At 36.9% G+C, this 19,329-nt stretch overlaps 1 protein-coding gene across 1 annotated transcript in view; it reads left to right on the forward strand.

Moving 5' to 3' along the window:
- Window positions 1–7,842, forward strand: part of CWC27 (CWC27 spliceosome associated cyclophilin) — a 312,875-nt gene extending 305,033 nt beyond the window's left edge. The window contains exon 14 of the mRNA XM_058309301.2: window positions 7,416–7,842. Coding sequence (XP_058165284.1) covers window positions 7,416–7,578 — 163 coding nt within the window. The 3' untranslated portion in view covers window positions 7,579–7,842. The remainder of the gene's footprint in view (window positions 1–7,415) is intronic.
- Window positions 7,843–19,329: the final 11,487 nt, after the last annotated feature.

Consider the following 19,329-nt stretch of genomic DNA (forward strand, 5'->3'; position numbering starts at 1 on the left):
TGGGAAGTTTTCAGTCATTATTTCCTCAAATATTCTTTCTTCCCCTTTTCCATTTCTTCTCCTTCTGAGACACTGATAATACATATGTTTGTGCTTTTCATTTTGTCATTCAATTCCCTGAGACTCTGTTCCAGTTTTTCCATTCTTTTCTTTCTGTTCTCCTGTCTTTTCAAGTTCAGATGTTCTGCCTCAATTTCACTAATTCTGTCCTCCATCAGTTCAAATCTGCTGTTATATGCCTCTAATTTAGTTTAATTTCATCCATTGTGTCTTTCATTCCCATAAGCTCTGTTACTTTTCTTCGCAGGCTTTCAAATTGTTCTTTCTGCTTACCCAGTGTCTTCTTAATATCCTTTATCTCTCTGGTAATATTTTCCTTCAGTTTCTTGAATTGATTTAGAAGATTTGTGTGATTATCATTGATTAGTTGTCTTAAAATCTGTCTCGTCAGAATTTTTGGCTTATTCCTCTCGTTAGGCCTTCTCTTCCCATTTCTCATTGTGGCTTGCAATTTTCTGCTGATGTCCAGGCATCTGAATATATTGGTGAATTTACCCTGTCAAGTTGTCTCTCTTGCCTTGCAGTTTTGCTTCATGGTTCTTCTTTGATTTATGGTTCAACTTGTTGTAAGTCCTTAAAATTGCCCAGCTTAAGTTATCAAAATAGGGCTGGGGACTTTTTAAAGGGGCACAGATCCACTCCTTAGAAGGCTGGGACAAGAGAGACTTAAAAGTGGTTTTTCTCCTTGCAGTTCCCTGGCCTGTCAGCAGATGGCACTCATCAGTGAATCTTTTGGCAGAGGTGACTCTTTCAACCTCCATTTTCTCATGATATCCCAAGATTCAAAGTGTTCTCTGCTGGCCAAATTCACTCAAGAGAAACCACTCTCTGCCCTCTGCCACACTCTCCCTCTTCCCTGGGAAGAAGCTATCTTTTCCCCTCTCAGGTAGCTGCAGTGAGCCACAAGTTTTATCCAGGCTGTTCCCCTTGAGGGTGGGGGATGGGTGCTATTCCCAGCCACAGTGGTTAGTAACTCACAGTTTTCATTTCTGCTTCTTTGTCTCTCTGTCCCTTGCCCTCCTGGGAAGTGCGCAGCACTCTCCTGGTCTGCAGATCCCAAAGCAGATGCCTTGGACAGCTTTTTACCCTTTCCTTGTTGTTTTTGTGAGAATTGAACCCTGCCTACCTATTCCTACATCATCTTCCCGAAAGTGTTGATGGGTTTTTTTAAAGCAAATTTTCACCTAAAAGAGAGGTGCCTGTTCCCAAAGATGCTCCCATATTCCAAAAGAAATTTTTGGAACTTTAAAGACCAGCCCAGAAGCCACACAACTAATCATTCTTTAATGTCTCTTCATAGTTGCATTTTTTAAAAATTTTTATCCCAATATAAACACTATCCAATCTGAATTTTTTTATCTTACTAAATTTAGCACTGCATTAACTTTTTACTTCTTCCAAAAGTTAAATCCATTTTCACAAAATGAAAGTTTGTTAATGTCTAAAGGCATGGAGGAAAGTAACTAGTCAAGTACTTACAGCTACAAGTATCTGGAACTCAAATCTCGGAGATTGCCAGTAAAAGAGGCATGATAATATCTTTCCTGCCTACATTATACAGTTATTGTAAGGATGATACCACACAACATGTGAAAGCGTTTTGTAAGCTCTAGAGCTATGTTTCGGTGAATGTTAATATTATTGTTGCCGCATACTTTGCAGACAATTCCAAAATGTGCTTTTGCCACACTCTAGTGTCTGCTTGTGTATTCATCTCCCTAATGGACTGTTCATGTCAGGACAGTAGGATCTGGGTCATATCTGGTTTTTTGTCCCCAGTGAATGAGTAATTGAATCCGGCTCATTTCTTTTCCTCAAACCATATATAGGAAATGGCTAATGCACTTGAGATTTTTCATTTCATATAATAGTATCAGAGGTCAGTTAAGTATCTTGAAGTGTATGCATAGCTTGTGATTAGGAACCAACTGTTCTCCATCTCTGAAAGGGCAAAAACAAATGTCTAATAAAATCAATATGAAAGTATAAGGATTGTTAAATTTTAGTGCAGTTGTCTTACCTTTGGCCACATATAAGAAATATCAGGCAAGTTTTTTAAATTACAGGTGCTGGGCCCCCACCTGGGGACAACTAAATCATTATCTGTGGAGGTAGTGGTTTGGCATTGATGGTTTTCAAAGCTACCTAGGTGATTCTAAAGTGCAGCCTGCATTTGGTGCAGGGATTCTTGAACCATACTTTGAGAACTACTGCTCTGAAAAAAAAATCCTAACTATCTAGTTCTACATTAGGAATCAAAAAATTAGGAAATTAAAAATAACAAAAGGCACACTCCCAGAGGAGCCTGTCAAGGAATAAAAAACTAGCAATCACTGATGAGTGCAGTGAAAAAAACAGCAATTAGTTTGCAATGAGCAGAGAGAGGTCATGAAAAGGTGGACTTGTGCTGAACGTGAGACTTTCTGCAGAGCCCATTAGACATTGGAGGAATATATCATAGAAATAGAAGGCAGTCCCTGCCCACGATCAGAGGTCAAATGTTAGTTTAGCAAACCAGGTAGTACCAGCCAGCAGACCTGGCCAGTACCAAGGGTCTGAAGACTTTAATTCCTAACACAAATCACCATGCTCAGCATTGGGAATACATCCAAACAAGACTCAAACTTTGTCTCATATAACTGACAGTCTGTTCACAATTAAATAAACAGGCAATTACAAAATGGTGAGAGTTGAAGAAAGAAATGAATTAAGGTTGGTGAGATTGGAAGTGCCAGTTGTTAAGAGTGTTTGAAGGGTTGAACTGAGTTGTTTCAGTCTAATATTATAGCTGATAGTTCCTGATCAAAGGAATGCTATAAAAGCAATGTGTAAGAAAGATTTTAGAGGCTTTAGAGGACTAAAGGAGGGAGAAATAGTAAAGATGTAAAACAATTAGGACACCTGCAGCAATCTAAAGGCAGGGTGATAAGTTCCTAAATTAGGGTATTTGGAAATGAGAAGAGTGGTTTATAAAATACCCAGTGAAAAAGATAGCTGTTGACATTATTTGAGCACAAATAATTTAACTGATACATTGAGAATAAGTTTCTGTCTTCTATTTCCCATTAATATTATTTGCTGTCGTATGTTAATCTATTTCACAATTACATGAGAACTTTAAAAACTGTGTGTCAAATTAGTGAGGTTAATAAGGTCCAGGTCCTTTTCAAAGAATTAATAGTTTACTTTTGCTTATAACTCTACACAATCCCATACAAAAAAAAAAGTTACCATCAAACACAACCTTTATGAAAATGATAAACCTCCCCTTATTTCTGTAGCACACTGAGGCCAATGTTCTGATTTGAGAATCTGAGGCTATGTAAAAAACTTTTACTAGTCAGAATTAATTTTTTATCTTTACCTTCAGCAAATAAGTTCTAAAATTTTCTGATGTAAATGATCAGTGTGAAATTCCAAAAAAATTCCCTGTTCTTGATGGGCCAAATCTGTGACCAGCCACAGAGTGGATAGTATTGAGTTATTGGGACATCCAGTATTATAAACTACTGGACCCTTATGTACTCAAACTAAATCTGTATTATAAGTCTGCAAGTATGGTCTCAAAAAAGACTGTAAAATGTGGGCATGTTTTCAATTCACTGCAGCCTGATTTATAGAGGCACGTAGGTTAGGAATTTATTATGCTGAAAATCATAATAACTGTTTTGTTTTGCTTTGTAAAATGAAGTGACCAAAGCATGTTGAAAGATAAATGGGCAAAACATTTTGATTATGCTTTTATTTCCATTAAAGATTAAATATTATTGCAGAATAACCAGCCATGCTAAGTATTATGGAATTAAAACTGAGGTAGTTTGTAAGCTGATAGCCCCTTCTTTCCTCTGGGCTTGGGTTTGATATTAATCAAAATATTGGAATTTAGTGCATTGGTATATGAAACATAAAGTTGAAAAAGACAGCAACTTTAATTTACGGTTTTCTGTTTTTTCAGAGTTGTTAGAAAATCTTTCATTTAGTAGACCTTGTGCTGTTGTTCACTTACCTAGATTTCATTTCTTATACCAAAGCCAAATAAATCCAATAGTTGCAAGATCTTCTCATGGCATGGAAAGAAGGAAAGTGTTGTTTTAATTGACAGCTTGGCATAAAATCATTTTTGAAACTTGGGATAATCCCTACTAGAAATGGATATTATGAAAACCCCACTGTATTTTGGGGTAGAGAAAGAAATGATGTTTAAAATAGAAGAATGTATATGTCAAAAGGTATGAATAAGTTAACTAAGATAATGGGTTTTGTTTTTTGATATCAATATTGAAAGAAATTGTTTTAACAAGCATGAGTCCATCTTCTTCCTGGTGTTGGCACAAGAGTAATTTGTCAACTGCTAAGCATTTACTGAAGCACAGTGTAGGATTCTGGATATGAGGTAAAGGATCATTAGCAAGACAGTCTTCCTACTCTTTTAAGCATGTTTCTCATCAATGGTGATACACTCAGAATCAATTTCTACAGAGTGCACTTTGAAGGGTCTGTACCACAGACTGTAAGGTATGTTGAAGAAAAAGACTGCCTTTTTTTTTAAGATTTATTTATTTATTTATTTATTTATTTATCTCCCCTACCCCCACCCCAGTTGTCTGTTCTCTGTATCTATTTGCTGTATGTTCTTCTTTGTCCGCTTCTGTTGTTGTCAGCAGCACAGGAATCTGTTTTTGTTGTGTCATCTTGCTGTGTCAGCTCTCCGTGCATGTGGTGCCATTCCTGGGCAGCCTGCACTTTCTTTCGCTCTGGGCTGCTCTCCTTACGGGGCGCACTCCTTGCGCGTGGGGCTCCCTACGCGGGGAACACCCCTGCGTGGCACGGCACTCTTTGCGCGCCTCAACACTGCATGTGGGCCAACTCCACATGGGTCAAGGAGGCCCGGGGTTTGAACCGTGGACCTCCCATGTGGTAGGCGGACGCCCTAACCACTGGGCCAAGTCCGCTTCCCAAGACTACCTTTCGGGAAACGGACTTGGCCCAGCCGTTAGGGCGTCCGTCTACCACATGGGAGGTCCACGGTTCAAACCCCGGGCCTCCTTGACCCGTGTGGAGGTGGCCCATGCGCAGTGCCGATGTGCGCAAGGAGTGCCCTGCCACGCAGGGGTGTCCCCTGCGTAGGGGAGCCCCACGCGCAAGGAGTGCGCCCCGTAAGGAGAGCAGGCCAGCGCGAAAGAAAGTGCAGCCTGCCTAGGAATGGCGCTACCCACACTTCCCGTGCCGTTGACGACAACAGAAGCAGACAAAGAAACAAGACGCAGCAAATAGACACAGAGAACAGACAACGGCAGGGAGGGGGGATTTAAATAAATAAATCTTTTTTAAAAAAAAGACTACCTTTCAAGTTTTGAAACAGACAATTTATTACTTATTTAAGTAAGTAGAGCTTTTCTTGTTAGGCAGTCTCTCTAAGCAAATCAGGCTGCAAATCTTACATAGAGTTGTGGGCTCATGGATTGTTCGGAGTGTTGCTATCAACCTCAGAAGCACCATTACTCAGGAGAAACTATTGTTGATTGGCTGGCTTTCTGAAGCATGTTCACTGGGTGAGTCTGCTACTGATTGGCCAACTTTCAAAAACATGAGGCTGATTAGTTGACTTTCAAAGGTGTGCTCACTGAAGCAAGTTGCCATTGATCATTTAGATTGAGGCAAGTCGTCAATTGATTAAATCCAGTTTAATTCTGTTTCATGCTGGTTCTTGTGGTTACTTGTTACCGTGCTATAGAATAACCAGCCTTTTTCTAGGAGTTGGGATTGTTTTTTCATCAGAAGTTAATACTTTAACAATGTAGGAAATTGAACGCACTAAAATTCAGACTAGAGAATCCATCTAAAAATAAGCAATTATCATGTATGCATTTTCTAAATAAGGGTCTTTAATAATGCAATAAAAGTATAAAAGCATATTCATGTATTGAGATTCATGTATTGAAATTTGATATAAATAATTTACTATCAAGTATAAAGTTTAAAAATGTGAATGTGATTTACCTCATTTTTAACTACAAGTATATTCTAGATCATCCATATATTAGTATCACTTGTATTCATTGCATTCCACTTAACTTCCTTGAGTTAATATGGGAATGGTGTATAATCCTCAACTTCTCAGTTGTGGTAGAACAGCAGCTACTGAACCCTTAGTGATTGTAGTATCACTAATACTGTAACATTTTATTTCCCTTTCAAATCTTGTTAGGGTTCTTCAGAATCTGGCTACATCTGTGGAAGTTTGTTACACAAGTAAACCTCATTCATCTTTTGTGTTACTGCAAGGAAAAAAGGGTGGGGATATCTGCTGATATCTACTTCCCAAATCTCTGCTTATACAGTGAAAAATAAATTAATGCAGTATTTGGGTTTCATCTAAAAGTTATAACTAGCGTATATGGAATGTTAAATCCTATAGGCAATTTAGCCGTATCTGCTCTGATACAGAAAAGTGCTAGGTATTCCTATTAAAACATTGTTTAAATAACTAGTGGTAAAGCTTTAATAGTTTTGTTTCACTTTGTTTGTACAAAAATTGAAGTTTTCTCTTTCCATATTCATTGAACATACCCTGAAATTTGATCTTCTTTTGACTTCACCTTTATTTATTCCTGACACCTTCTATTGGGTGCATAGCTATCACTTACATATTTCCCTGCTACTAAGGATAGCCAGCTTATGACCACTTATGATTCAAGCACATGTTGATACTTTAAGACCAGTAAGAGTTTGATAAAGTAGAAATAGCAGGATGGTTGGATTTGTTGTAGTCAACAGTAAGAGGAGGAAATTAGTCCTTGAAACTATGCCTAAAGCTTAGTTTCCTTTTGTACGGAAGAAAAAAATTTTAAGCCCAGCATCTCCCCCAGAAAAGGAAGTCATAATACCATTTAGGCATCAGTTTTAAATGTTCTTAGCCTATTTCCCACTCTTGATCCACTTAACTGCTGGGGGGGGAAATCAGATAGGACTGGCTTATTGTCAAGAGTTTTCTTCTGCAACCTGGCTCACCCTAGCTAAAAGAGTGGGCTCTTTAAAGGAAGTTGACAGAGTGTTCTCTGTATAGTTTAAGGAACAATTCTGGGTAGAACTCTTTTAACCTCCCATTAGGGGAAGAACCAAGAGGCTCACTACTAAAAATACAAACCAGCAGAACAAACTCCAGACATGTTTTTCAAATTTAAGTGTTTTCTCAGAAGTTGGTTTCCATGTAGCATAATCACCAGTAAACAATAAACCCATCTTGGTATTCTGTACTCATAGTTGCAGTTCATTATGCCAAGGATATAGTAGTTTAGAATTTCTACTTTCAATTCTCATGCCAAAGTCACTGAACCATCTCTCTCCCTCTTTAGGATGTCGCATATACTTCAGTTTGAAGATAAAAGCAGAAAAGTGAAAGATGCAAGTATGCAAGACTCAGACACATTTGAAATTTATGATCCTCGGAATCCAGTGAATAAAAGAAGAAGGGAAGAAAGCAAAAAGCTCATGAGAGAGAAAAAAGAAAGAAGATAAAATAAGAATAATGATAACCAGAACTAGCTGGGAAGGTGCCTACAATAAATGGCCTTATAACAACCATTGTTCTCAGCAGCATCACTTAAAGATGTGAAAAGAAGTATTTTTGAACCTGTTGTCTGGTTTTGAGAAACAGTTATCTTGTTTCATAAATTGTAAAATAACTTAAGCAAATGCTTCTGGTTATTGGTGCATGCTTCTTTCCCCCCTAATAAACATTTTATATTGCTAAATCTGAAATAAAATCACTTTACATGTTAAGCATTTGCAGACTGTATAACTCTGTGTCTTTTTACCCTAAAATATGTAAAGGTTTCCTTTTAAAGATTTTTATAAGAAGCTCTGACTGAAAGAGTAGTTGAGGTAACCCTCTTAGCATTCTGTTACCACAGTGCTAACTTTGAAATACAATAAAAAACTTTCTCATATAAAGATTAATTTTTTGTTTTGCCCATAAATATCTTAGCATAGCCAAATGAGTAAGATTCGATAGCTTTATGCCTTAAGTCTTAAAAAATCTCCAGGTGAAACTTTGCACCTCCAACTAGGCCAACACCTCTGTTTTATAGATGCAGCCAAGATACTCCAAAGAGTCTAAGCACTGTCAGCTGAGTTCATGGTATACCCTAGCCTGATGCCTGGTCACCAACCCAATCCCCTATCCTTCTCAGCACAGAAACAGCAAGAGCACAAGCCAGAGGTCCCATTCCAGCAGTAGAACTTAATAAAATTAAAAATTTAGCCTTCAATAACAACCATTCATACTGATTATTTACTACATATTATCTCTATTTAGTCTAGATATTCTAGAATCATAATGCCACAATTATACAACAGGCTAATTTTCAGTTACCTAACAAAACCTCATGTCTTCTCAGATAGTGTCTCATTAGCTTTCTCTTTCAAAATGTAAATAATAGGCTTTCTCTAGAGCATAGGTTCTCCAAGTATAGTCCCAGATGCTCACTACAGCAGCAGCAACATCTGAGAACATGTTATAGAAATGCAAATTCTTTTCCTACTCCCTCCCTTCATCCATTCTACTGAATCCAAAACTTTGGAACTGGAAGTCTTATTGAATAAAAACTGCTGGACCTCATTGCTGGTGTTTCAACCTCTTTGGAGATTGGCAATATCTAGTGAAGTTAAAGATGTGTATATATATCATTTTCAGTGATCAAAAATTCTAATGCTAGACTTATACCCTGAAGAAATTTTCATACATTACTCAAGGAAATCTGTATGAAGATATAGCCAAAGAAAGGCTAGATAAGTTGTTGTATAACCATACTATAGAATATTTTATAGTTGGAAAAAACCCAGAGCTATATATTATCAGCATATTTTAATTTGAAAAAAGGAAATCATCTACATAAAAATTTTAAACATGCAGCACACCATTATATATTGTTTATGGATACACATATATGTGGCAAAAATTTTTAAATGTGTGTGAGAAATAGTGGTTACCGCTAAAAGAGAGGGAGGAATACACGGGGCTGCTTCACTTTTATTTGTAATGTTTTATTCTTAAGCCAGATGGTAGATACTCAGTTCTCATTATATTATTCTCTGTACATCTTTCTCTCTCTGAAATATTTCATAATTTTTCCTTTCCAGGTCATAGCTAACTCCTGAGGTGAAAAGATAGAAGGATTTCCACTACTGTCAACAATCCTTTCTTTTTTGCTGCAGGAAGAAGGGAAAAGTTTCAGAGGAGAACATAATAGACGTGCTCTGAGGAAATGTCAGCCTATCCAAATATGAAACCACCAAAAGATAGCCTGAGTTTGGAGGTGTGCCTTATCTTTCCCTCACCACAAACATAGGTATTATCAGTTACAGTTCAGTTATTCACAAAACAAAATTTTGTTTTCCAAACTCACAAAATCTCTTTTGGTTATTATGAAATGTATTACTACTGAATTTGTTCGTGTTGAAATACCCTGTGGATCTCTCTACCATTCCCCGTAGAATGTATCCACCTTTTACCAGCGCAGTATTATCACAAGAACAACAGGAATCACATACGTCAAGGCACAAGCCAAAAGAGTAATATTTGTAGATTAGAAAGATAACTGAATGACAAATTTAAAAGATCGTTTGGTTGAATGCTCCCATCTTGCTTTAATCACAAAGAACAGAAAGTTCTGAAATCCCAAGGAGATTAGAATCTCTTAGAAGAATTTCAACATGATGATAAAATTCACTTTGAACTTAACTGAATAATAGCAATATTTTTTTAAAAGCTTAAGAATATTGGTAAATTATCTGTTAAATATTGTATAAAACCTCATAGTGAAGTCTTTGGAAATGACAAAAGAAATGTTTGGATATATGAATTGCAAAAAGAAATCAAAGAAAAAAAGTGTTAGAAAATTAGTTTATAAATTTCACTCTGATTTTGTATTTATTTGTGTTTCCCTTTCTTTTTTGGGTCTTGCCTTGGAAATTGTTTTCCTGCAACACTTAAGTCTGTTAAAATTCTTGTTCTCCCTTGACTATGACAATCCTGGAGAGCAAAGAGGATAGATTATTTTCTCATTTTCCGAGATTTTTTTTAACTTTCCTGAAGCTGTTGGCAAGACAAAAGTTAAAATTAACCAACCTAGATTTCTCCTTTCTCAATCGATAATTGAAGTAAATGTAGATCTCTAGAATTTTTAATAGTGTAGCACCAAATGCACATCATCACGTGCCCTGAGCTCTCTGTATGCTCTGAGGCACACAGTCAGTAAAGCATCCACAGCATCTAAAAATGGGGACACCATAGAACAAGGTCATTAAAAGTGTGAGGAGATGAGTGGTTTGCTGCTGTTGTTTTTAGAACACATTCAATAAGCTATGGTGTCCTTATCAAACTGTCACTACCAAGTTTCTTGATAGGATCTGACGTGTGAGGTACATAAACCTGTTCTGTTGTATCAGTGTGGCCTGTAGGGAAAGGGTTAGATAAATGCAGAATATTTCCCAAACATGCTGTTTAATCTTGGTGATAACAAGAAAGAAAACAGAGGTGTGAAGTGAGTTACCATTGAGAGTTGTCTCAGTATGAGCAATTTGTATGTACGGGGTGTAGGGAAGTTAAAAGGGGTTACATTCTTTAACACTGTCATTCACAAAAAAGAGCAGGTCTGGTTTTTCTATGGCTTTGACTCTATTCCAGCTCCTCTAAAGTTTATCAGGCAAAGCCCTTTCTGCTTACTAGAAAGCAGAAAGTTCTTCTATCACATATATTTAATCTCTTTTCTTTAACTTTTAATAAAGAGAAGTGAAGCAAGGCAACTTATTTTAGAGAAATCCTTTCTAATAGGGACTTGATAAAATTTGAATTATGAGAGAAATAATAAAAACACCAAATCTTACTAGGATGGGTATTAGAAGTCCCATGCTTGTCAAAGATACTCCTTTAGTCCCAAAATCTCCATTGCCAAAGCCCTCTGTGAATATCTTCGCCACGGGTGCTAAGAGTTTCGTTAATCTTTGTGAATGATTATTTTCAATGGTAATACAGCTTCCTAAAACAGAAAGAAGGAAAAGCCCTGATTTATAGCATTTGCCTAACTCCATCTTAATACTGTCAGCATGGCTGATTTGGAGCTACCAAAAGTAGCTCTGATATATAATTGCTATCCAAAAATAACAATATATGGATTATTTTCCCATTGTTTCATTTCCAGTTAAATGCTTATAAAGTAACTCTCACATTGGCATTAAAGAGCTTACACAAAGGTTTTAACCCTTTGCCAAGGTTACAATATTCATGCATACTCCTATTTTATGTCATTTCTTCAAATAATTTGGACAAGTTCTAAGTTCTAGCAATTGCTTCTCCTATGCTTTTGTGACCGCTTTGTATTTTTAGATTCTGTGTTGATGGAGTTTTCCAAAGCCACTTGGCTCACATTTATTTTCCCTATTTGCCCTTTTGCCCCAGTTAGTCATGTGTCAGCTACAAGAAGCAACCAAATCTCACAGAAATAAAAAGGAGAGGGGGGCATGTAATTCTAGTTCTTTGAATTATTCCCAATAAGTGATGATGTAAGAATTCATGATTTTTTTTTAAAAAGGTATTTAGAAGGGAAATTCTACCTAGAGAGAAGCCTGGCTTCTAAATGAAATGCAGACAAGAGTCGGGTCTCCCCTCCACATCTGCAGGGAATTATTCCTTTAAGGTTAGGTCATGGTATTAATTGATGTTACTTGATCAGCCAAAACATCTTTTGGAGGCGTTCTTTACAGCACCAGTCAAAACGAAGGTGTTTTTGGTCCTTTCAAAAATTATGTTTTCATTCTCATGATACCAAAAATGATAGTCATTACTAAAGTTCAGGCACTTTAAAATAATCAGGATAATTTTGAGAACAGGAAACTAAGGGTGATTTACCCTTTATTTTCTGAATTTAACCTACTTGGAGATTTATTGTCAGTCTTTGAATGTTTCAATAAGAGAATATATTTAAAATGAAGGGTACCGTGTATAAGAAAATAAATGACTGCTTTAAAATAAATTTATGCTCTGTGATGTTATGGTTAGTTCTCAACAGTTATGAGTAAATTTATAAGAAGGCTAACAATACATGAGGTTTTGTTCTTTGTGTGATAAGTATAAACTGTTCTTTTATTTGCAGTTGTTGAGGAAATATTTTGCTTAGAATAAAAGGAATGTACCTATTTATCTCTAATCCAGAGTTATATTATTGGTGTAAATAAACTGATTAAGAATGGGTACCATCTCCCCCAAAACAAAGAATTCACCAAAAGTTTTTTTTTTTTTAATTAATTTAGAAACGTTATACATGAGACTATGTGAGGCCTATGTCCTCTGCAGATTGAAATTTCCTGGTTCTATCATATGGATTTCATAATGTCCATCAAATTTAACATGTCCAAAACTGATCAATAGACTGCTGAGCCCTTCATTACACATAAACCAGATTGTCTCTATGGTATACCTTAGAGAGTTATGGTTTGCCTATAGTGTTTCTAATCTAGTAGAACGGAGGGTGTGGTGGTTTGAAGCTATATGTACCCCCAGGAAAACAGGTTCTTAAATCTAATCCATCCTTGTAGGTATAAACCCATTTTAGTAGGACCTTTTCATGAGGCTACTTCAGTTCATGTGTGACTCACCTCATTTAGGGTGCTAATCCCCTTTCTGGAGTCCCTTATAAAAGAATGAAATTTAGAGAGACAGAGAAAGCCATAGAAGCAAGAAGTTGAAATCAATGAAACCTGGAAAAGAAGGGAGAGACCATCAGACACTGCCATGTTCCTTGTCATGTGGCAAAGGAACCAAGGATCACCAGTAGCCAGTCTTCAGGAAGAGAGCATTACCTTGATGATACCTTGATTTGGACATTGTCTCGTCCTCAAACTGTAAGCTAATAAATTCCCATTGTTCAAGCTGAACAATTTCATGGTATTTGCTTTAAGTGGCCCACTTTACTAAAACAGAGAAGGACAACCCCCAAAAATAAAAACACAAAGCACAGTGATTTCAGCTGAGAAGAATTGTATATGTGAAAACTAAGCAAATGCCAGAATGAACCAAGAGATCAGTTTATTGGGATTAATCTAAACTGCTTCATGGCCAAAGGAATTTCCAAACCAAAATTTGGAAGGGTGGGAGAACATGGCATTGAGGAGACAGGTCATGTTCCAGGTAGAGAGAATGTTGTATAGACGAGCTCTTGAGATGAATGTAGGAGACAGCAATGTGTTTGGATGATGCCAAAGCACCTGGTTACTTCAGTTAAATTTTTTTTAAAACTCCACCAATGTAGTGAATTTCTTCAATCAATCCAGATGTTTGGCCTCTTGTAGACAAAACATCCAGATGATTAACTGAAGATTTGACAGAGTTCACTGGATTAACCAGATGTTACAGCATTGTATAGACATAGTGTCAGGACATTTGCTTGGCTGGAGTGGAGTCCAGCTGTGAAGGAGATAGATTATTCAGGCAATGAGAGGGGGCTTTGGAGCAGAGGGCCTGGAGCTTGGATTTGATGCAAGAGGCAATTGGGAGCTGCTAGAGGAGGAGTGTGATGGGAAGGATGCTTAAGGAAGAGGATTTTCAAAACTTTGTGGGGGGGGGGAAAACTGGTAGGAGGAAAAGTTGTAGACAGGAAAGAGGATGTTAGGAGAATACAGGTGTGCATGAGATAATTAAAGCCTGGACCAGAATCAGGCTTGGGAAAGCCACAGGAAGGAGTATATCTGAATAACATTAAAGGAAAAGAGCAGGAAGTCATGATGGGCTAGAAAAGGGAGTGAAATTCATATCACCCCAAAGTTGGAAACTTCCAGGCCTGGGAAAGCAGGTGCTGTCAGCCTCACCACAGTAGTAAACCCAAAGGGAATCTCCAAGATACCCTTCCCCTAAACCCCCATTCCAGAGGCCACAATCAGGCCTATACAGGCAGAAGGAATTTGGAGACCACAAGCACAACCAACCCCTCAGATTAAGAATCCTTAGTCATTTTAGAGACTGAAATCAAATCCCCTATAGATCCAATTTCATGACACAATCAAGGATTTTGATTGTCAGGTAGATACAACTTCAGTGAAAAGTCCATAAAGACAATATTTTAATGTCATTTGCTTTGATGTAGTATATAATGAAAACTAAGATGTCTAGGGGTGTGAGTAAAGTAGATAAGATGAATTATGAGAACTTACACAGTGTCTATATAACATGGCAGATTAGCATTAGAAAAGTCCCTTAACAGGCAAGAATTAAAGACTGAATCCAAGAATTTATGATATCTTAAAAACAATTCTTAACTTATGAAACATTAGGATGTAAAACTCTTGGTTTAAATTTTCACAGAATTTCTTTAAATTCCAAATATCTTGTTTGATAAGAATCAAGTTTATCTTTAGAACTAATCATAAATTCTATTTTATTAGGATTTAAACTATGACAATTGTATATAGGTTGTGCTTCCACTTATTTAAAAAATTCCAAATATCCATGCAATTCATGGTTTTTCAAATTTGCCATTTCACATATTTTCAGTCCCAGGTCTATCGGTCCTTACAGCCAATTTGTGCACCCTCTATTTGTGCACCCAGATTTTCTCCAGGTACTTCCTTGTTTTCTCTTCAACAGGGAAAGAACCTTTAATAGACACTGATCTCTCTTTTTTCCTGGTTTAGTACCGAATTGAGAACCAATCTCTCTCTCCCCTCCTCCCCCCACTAGAGGAGCTATTCAGAATATAAGACCATAAATGCATTAATATGCTTCAGAATTACCCTGGAGAAGTGGAGGGCTCAGGAAGTTTGTTAAAATCCGTTTCCTGGGCCTCAGAAATGACAGGTCAATAGATCTGGGACAGGGAAGGAGAATTGCCAAGGTCTGTTTGTTTAACATTTTTTATAACAACTTCCCCAACTAATTCTGATGCCTGTTTTCTTAGGAACAGACTTGGACAGACACTGCCCTAGAGCAGAAAGTTAGATAATTAAAAACATCTAATGGATACTAGAATCTAAAATTGCGAAGTAGATTTAAATTTGTTTTTTCGTTTTTATTTTTTAAACCAAGAGTCAAAATCCTTTATGTGATAAGCACGTAAGTAAAATTTAATGATTTGTTTGATAGGCAGAATTTTTATTTACAAGCTGTCTTTTCAGGAATACAGAAAATGCATAAAGTTAAATATAACTATGCCATCAACCTGAGAAGACAAGGAGGACAGCCTGATTGTCAATTCACGAAATTAGCTACTAACACCTCTTCCTGAATAAATGTTTACATGGTAGGGAAAAGAAATTAATGATTTTGGTAAGTTTAGTTCTTCAAGTCTGAGTCACTTATTTATCAGATAGATAGGAAAAAAAAAAGTTGGGTTCACTAAAACAATGGGTAATTTATCCAGGTGTTTGCATATACCCTCCCCATGGTTATCATTTTATAAGAAATACATCAAAATTACTAGGTAGCAAACTAATAATTCAGAAAGCTAATCAGAGAAATGTCTCCCATTATCACATCAAGATTAGAGTGTTTGTTCTATTATATATAATTTCTTAAGTGCCTTTTATTTTTTAAGCAGCACAAACTATACTACAGGAAAAATTATTGGATTTCTTTTCTGACTCCATTTCCCTTCAATGCAATTCATTCTCCTAAACTTTTTCCCAAGGCTATAGGAATGAAAAAAGGAAATTGGGAGAATTTTATTAGAGGCCCTTCATTACCGAAAGTGTCACAAATTGAAAGTGAAATTTACTTTTAACTTGCTTTGAATGATACTTTTAAATACATCAATTTCACATGTAAATCGAGTGGTTTTGACTTGAGTAGTAATTCTTTCCCACTTATCCATTCTCCTGCCACTATCAAGTCCCATCTAGCAACCATAGGAAATGGTGTCATGTCCTAATGAGAAGGAGTTATGACAAAATAGGATTTCAAATGAAAACTCTTAGGAATTTTCAAAACATTAAAGTACTTGCATTCCAATTCAGAGAGGAGGATTCATTTCCACTGATCTCTTTTTAGCCCCCACAAAAAAATGTTAACCTTCATCACCTCCTTATTAACCATAATATTGTTAAGGGTAAGAAATAAACATACAAGATTCTTCTTTAGTATATTTCATTGATTCTATTGCTTTAATATCTTTTATTGCATGAATGGCTTTTTTCTTAAAGCAATTTTATTGACATATATTCACATACCATCAAAGTGTGCAATCAATGGCTTTTAGTATAATCACAGAGTTGTGTGTTCATCACTACAGAATATTTTAGAACAATTTCATTATTCCAAAAAGAAAAACTCCACATCCCTTAGCAGTCACCTTTCAATCCTTCTCTTCGTCCCTGGCTGTACATACCCACTAATCTAATTCCATGTTTTTTGTTTTTTTTTTTTTTTGTTTTTTTTTTTTTTTTTTTTTTAAAGATTTATTTATTTATTTTAATTTTCCCCCCTCCCCTGGTTGTCTGTTCTTGGTGTCTATTTGCTGTGTCTTGTTTCTTTGTCCGTTTCTGTTGTCGTCAGCGGTACGGGAAGTGTGGGCGGCACCATTCCTGGGCAGGCTGCTCTTTCTTTTCACGCTGGGCGGCTTTCCTCACAGGCGCACTCCTTGCGCGTGGGGCTCCCCCACGCGGGGGACACCCTTGCGTGGCAAGGCACTCCTTGCGCGCATCAGCACTGCGCATGGCCAGCTCCACACTGTCAAGGAGGCCCGGGGTTTGAACCGTGGACCTCCCATATGGTAGACGGACGCCCTAACCACTGGGCCAAAGTCCGTTTCCCATCTAATTCCATGTTTATAAACTGATTTGTATTTCCATTTCATATAAATGGAATCATACAATCTGTAGTACTTTGTGTCTGGTTTCTTTCACTTAGCATAATGGTTTTTGTTGGGGGGTTTTTAACATGGTTTTGGGGTTTTTTTTTTGTTTGTTTGAGGGTTTTTTGCCTTTTTATTAACCTTTTTTTTAAAGATTTATTTATTTATTCTCCCTCCCTCCCCCCCCCCCCCCAGTTGTCTGCTGTCTGTTTCCATTCACTGTGTGTTCTTCTGTGTCCACTTGTATTCTTATCAGGCGGCACTGGGGATCTGTGTCTCTTTTTGTTGCATCATCTGGCTGCATCAGCTCTCCATGTGTGTGGCACCACTCCTGGGTGGGCTGCGGTTTCACTCAGGGCAGCTCTCCTTGCGGGGGGGCCATTCTTTGCACGGGGGGCACCCTTACACGGGGGCATCCCTGCGTGGGCCGACACTCCTTGCGCGCAGCAGCACTGCAAGTGGGTCAGCTCACCACACAAGCCAGGTGGCCCTGGGCATCAAACCCTTGGACTTCCCATATTGTAGGCAGATGCTCTATCCATTAAGCCACATCCGCCTCCATTTATTAACATCTTGTAACATTGCTGGGTCATGTCGCAAACATGTATTCAACTTCCTTAGGAACTGCCAAACAATCCTCCACAGTGGTTATACCATTTTACATTCCCACCAACAGTGAATAAGCATTCATGTATTTTTTTGCTATTTGTATTTCTTCTTTGACAAATGTCTATTCAAGTCTTTTGCCCATTTTTTAATTGAATTGTTAGTCTTTTTATTGTTGAGTTGTAGCATTTCTTTATGAATCATGGATATTAAACCCTGATCAGATATGTGATTTCCAAATATTTTCTCCCATTGAGTCAGCTACCTTTTCTCCCTTTTAACACAATCCTTTGATGTGCAAAAGTGTTTAATTTTGAGATGGTCCCATTTATCTATTTTTTCTTTTGCTGCTTGTACTTTGGGTGTAAGATACAAGAAACCACCACCTGCCACAGGATCTTGAAGATGTTTCCCTACATTTTCTTCTAGTAGTTTTATGGTCCTGGCTTTTGTATTTGGGTCTTTGATCCATTTTGAATTGATTCTTTTATAGGGAGTAAGATAGGAGTCCTCTTTCATTCTTTTGGTTATAGATATCCACTTCTCCCAGCACCATTTGTTGAAGACACTGTTTTGTCCCAGTAATGTGGACTTGGTAGGTTTGTCAAAAACCAGTTGGCCATAGAGGTGAAAGTTTATTTCTGGACTCTCAATTTTAATCCACTAATTAATGTTCCTGTCTTTATGTTAATATCATGTAATTTTGACCACTGTAGCTTTGTAATATGTTTCAAGATCAGACAGTGAGAGTCCTCCCACATTACTCTTCTTTTTTAGGATGCTTTTGGCTATTCAGGTGCACTTTCTCTTCCCAATCAGTTTGGGTAGGATTGACATCTTCATGATATTTAGTCTTCTTTACATTTTTTTTAGATCTTCTTTTATTTCTTTTAGCATTGTTTTCTCATTTCCTTAATATAGGTCCTATGTAGCTTTGGTTAAATTGATTCCTAGGTATTTGAGTATTTTTGTTGCTATTCTAAATGGAGTTTTTTCCAAATTTCCTCCTCAGATTGTTCAGTACTAGTATACAGAAACATTACTGATTTTTGAGTGTTGGTCTTGTATCCTGACACTTTGATGAACTCATTTATTAGTTCAAGTAGCTTTGTCCTAGACATTTCAGAATTTTCTAAATATAGTATCCTTTTCCTAATTGAATCATTTTTATTATTTTTTTCTCTTGTCTAATTGCTCTAGCTAGAAATTCTATCACAATATTGAATAATAGTGGTGACAGTGGGCATCTTTGTCTTGTTCCCCATCTTAGAGGGAAAACTTTCAACCCTCTCCATTGCGTATGATGGTGGCTGTGGGTTTTTTACATATGTCATTTACCATATTGAGAAATTTTCCTTCTATTCCTATCTTTCAAAGTGTTTTTATCAAGAAAGAATGCTGGATTTTGTCGAATGCCTTTTCTGCATCAATCGAGATGATCATGTATATTTTTCCTTCAATTTGTTAATGTGGTATATTACATTAATTGATTTTCTTATATTGAACCACCCTTGCATACCAAGAATAAATACCACTTGGTAATGGTGTATAATTCTTCTGATATACTGTTGGATTCTATTTTCAAGTATTTTGTTGAGAATTTTTGCATCTATGTTCATTAGAGAGATTGGTCTGTAATTTTCTTTTCTTCTAGTATCTTTATCTGGTTTGGTAATAAGGTGATGTTGGCTTCATAAAATGTGTTGAGTAGTGTTCACTTCTGTTCAAGTTTTTGGAAGAGTTTAAGCATGATAGGTGTTGATTCTTCTTGAAATTCTTTTTAGAATTCACCTGTGAAGCCATCTGGTCCAGGATTTTTCTTTGT

The sequence above is a fragment of the Dasypus novemcinctus genome, chromosome 2 (assembly GCF_030445035.2).
Source record: "Dasypus novemcinctus isolate mDasNov1 chromosome 2, mDasNov1.1.hap2, whole genome shotgun sequence".
NCBI lineage: Eukaryota > Metazoa > Chordata > Mammalia > Cingulata > Dasypodidae > Dasypus > Dasypus novemcinctus.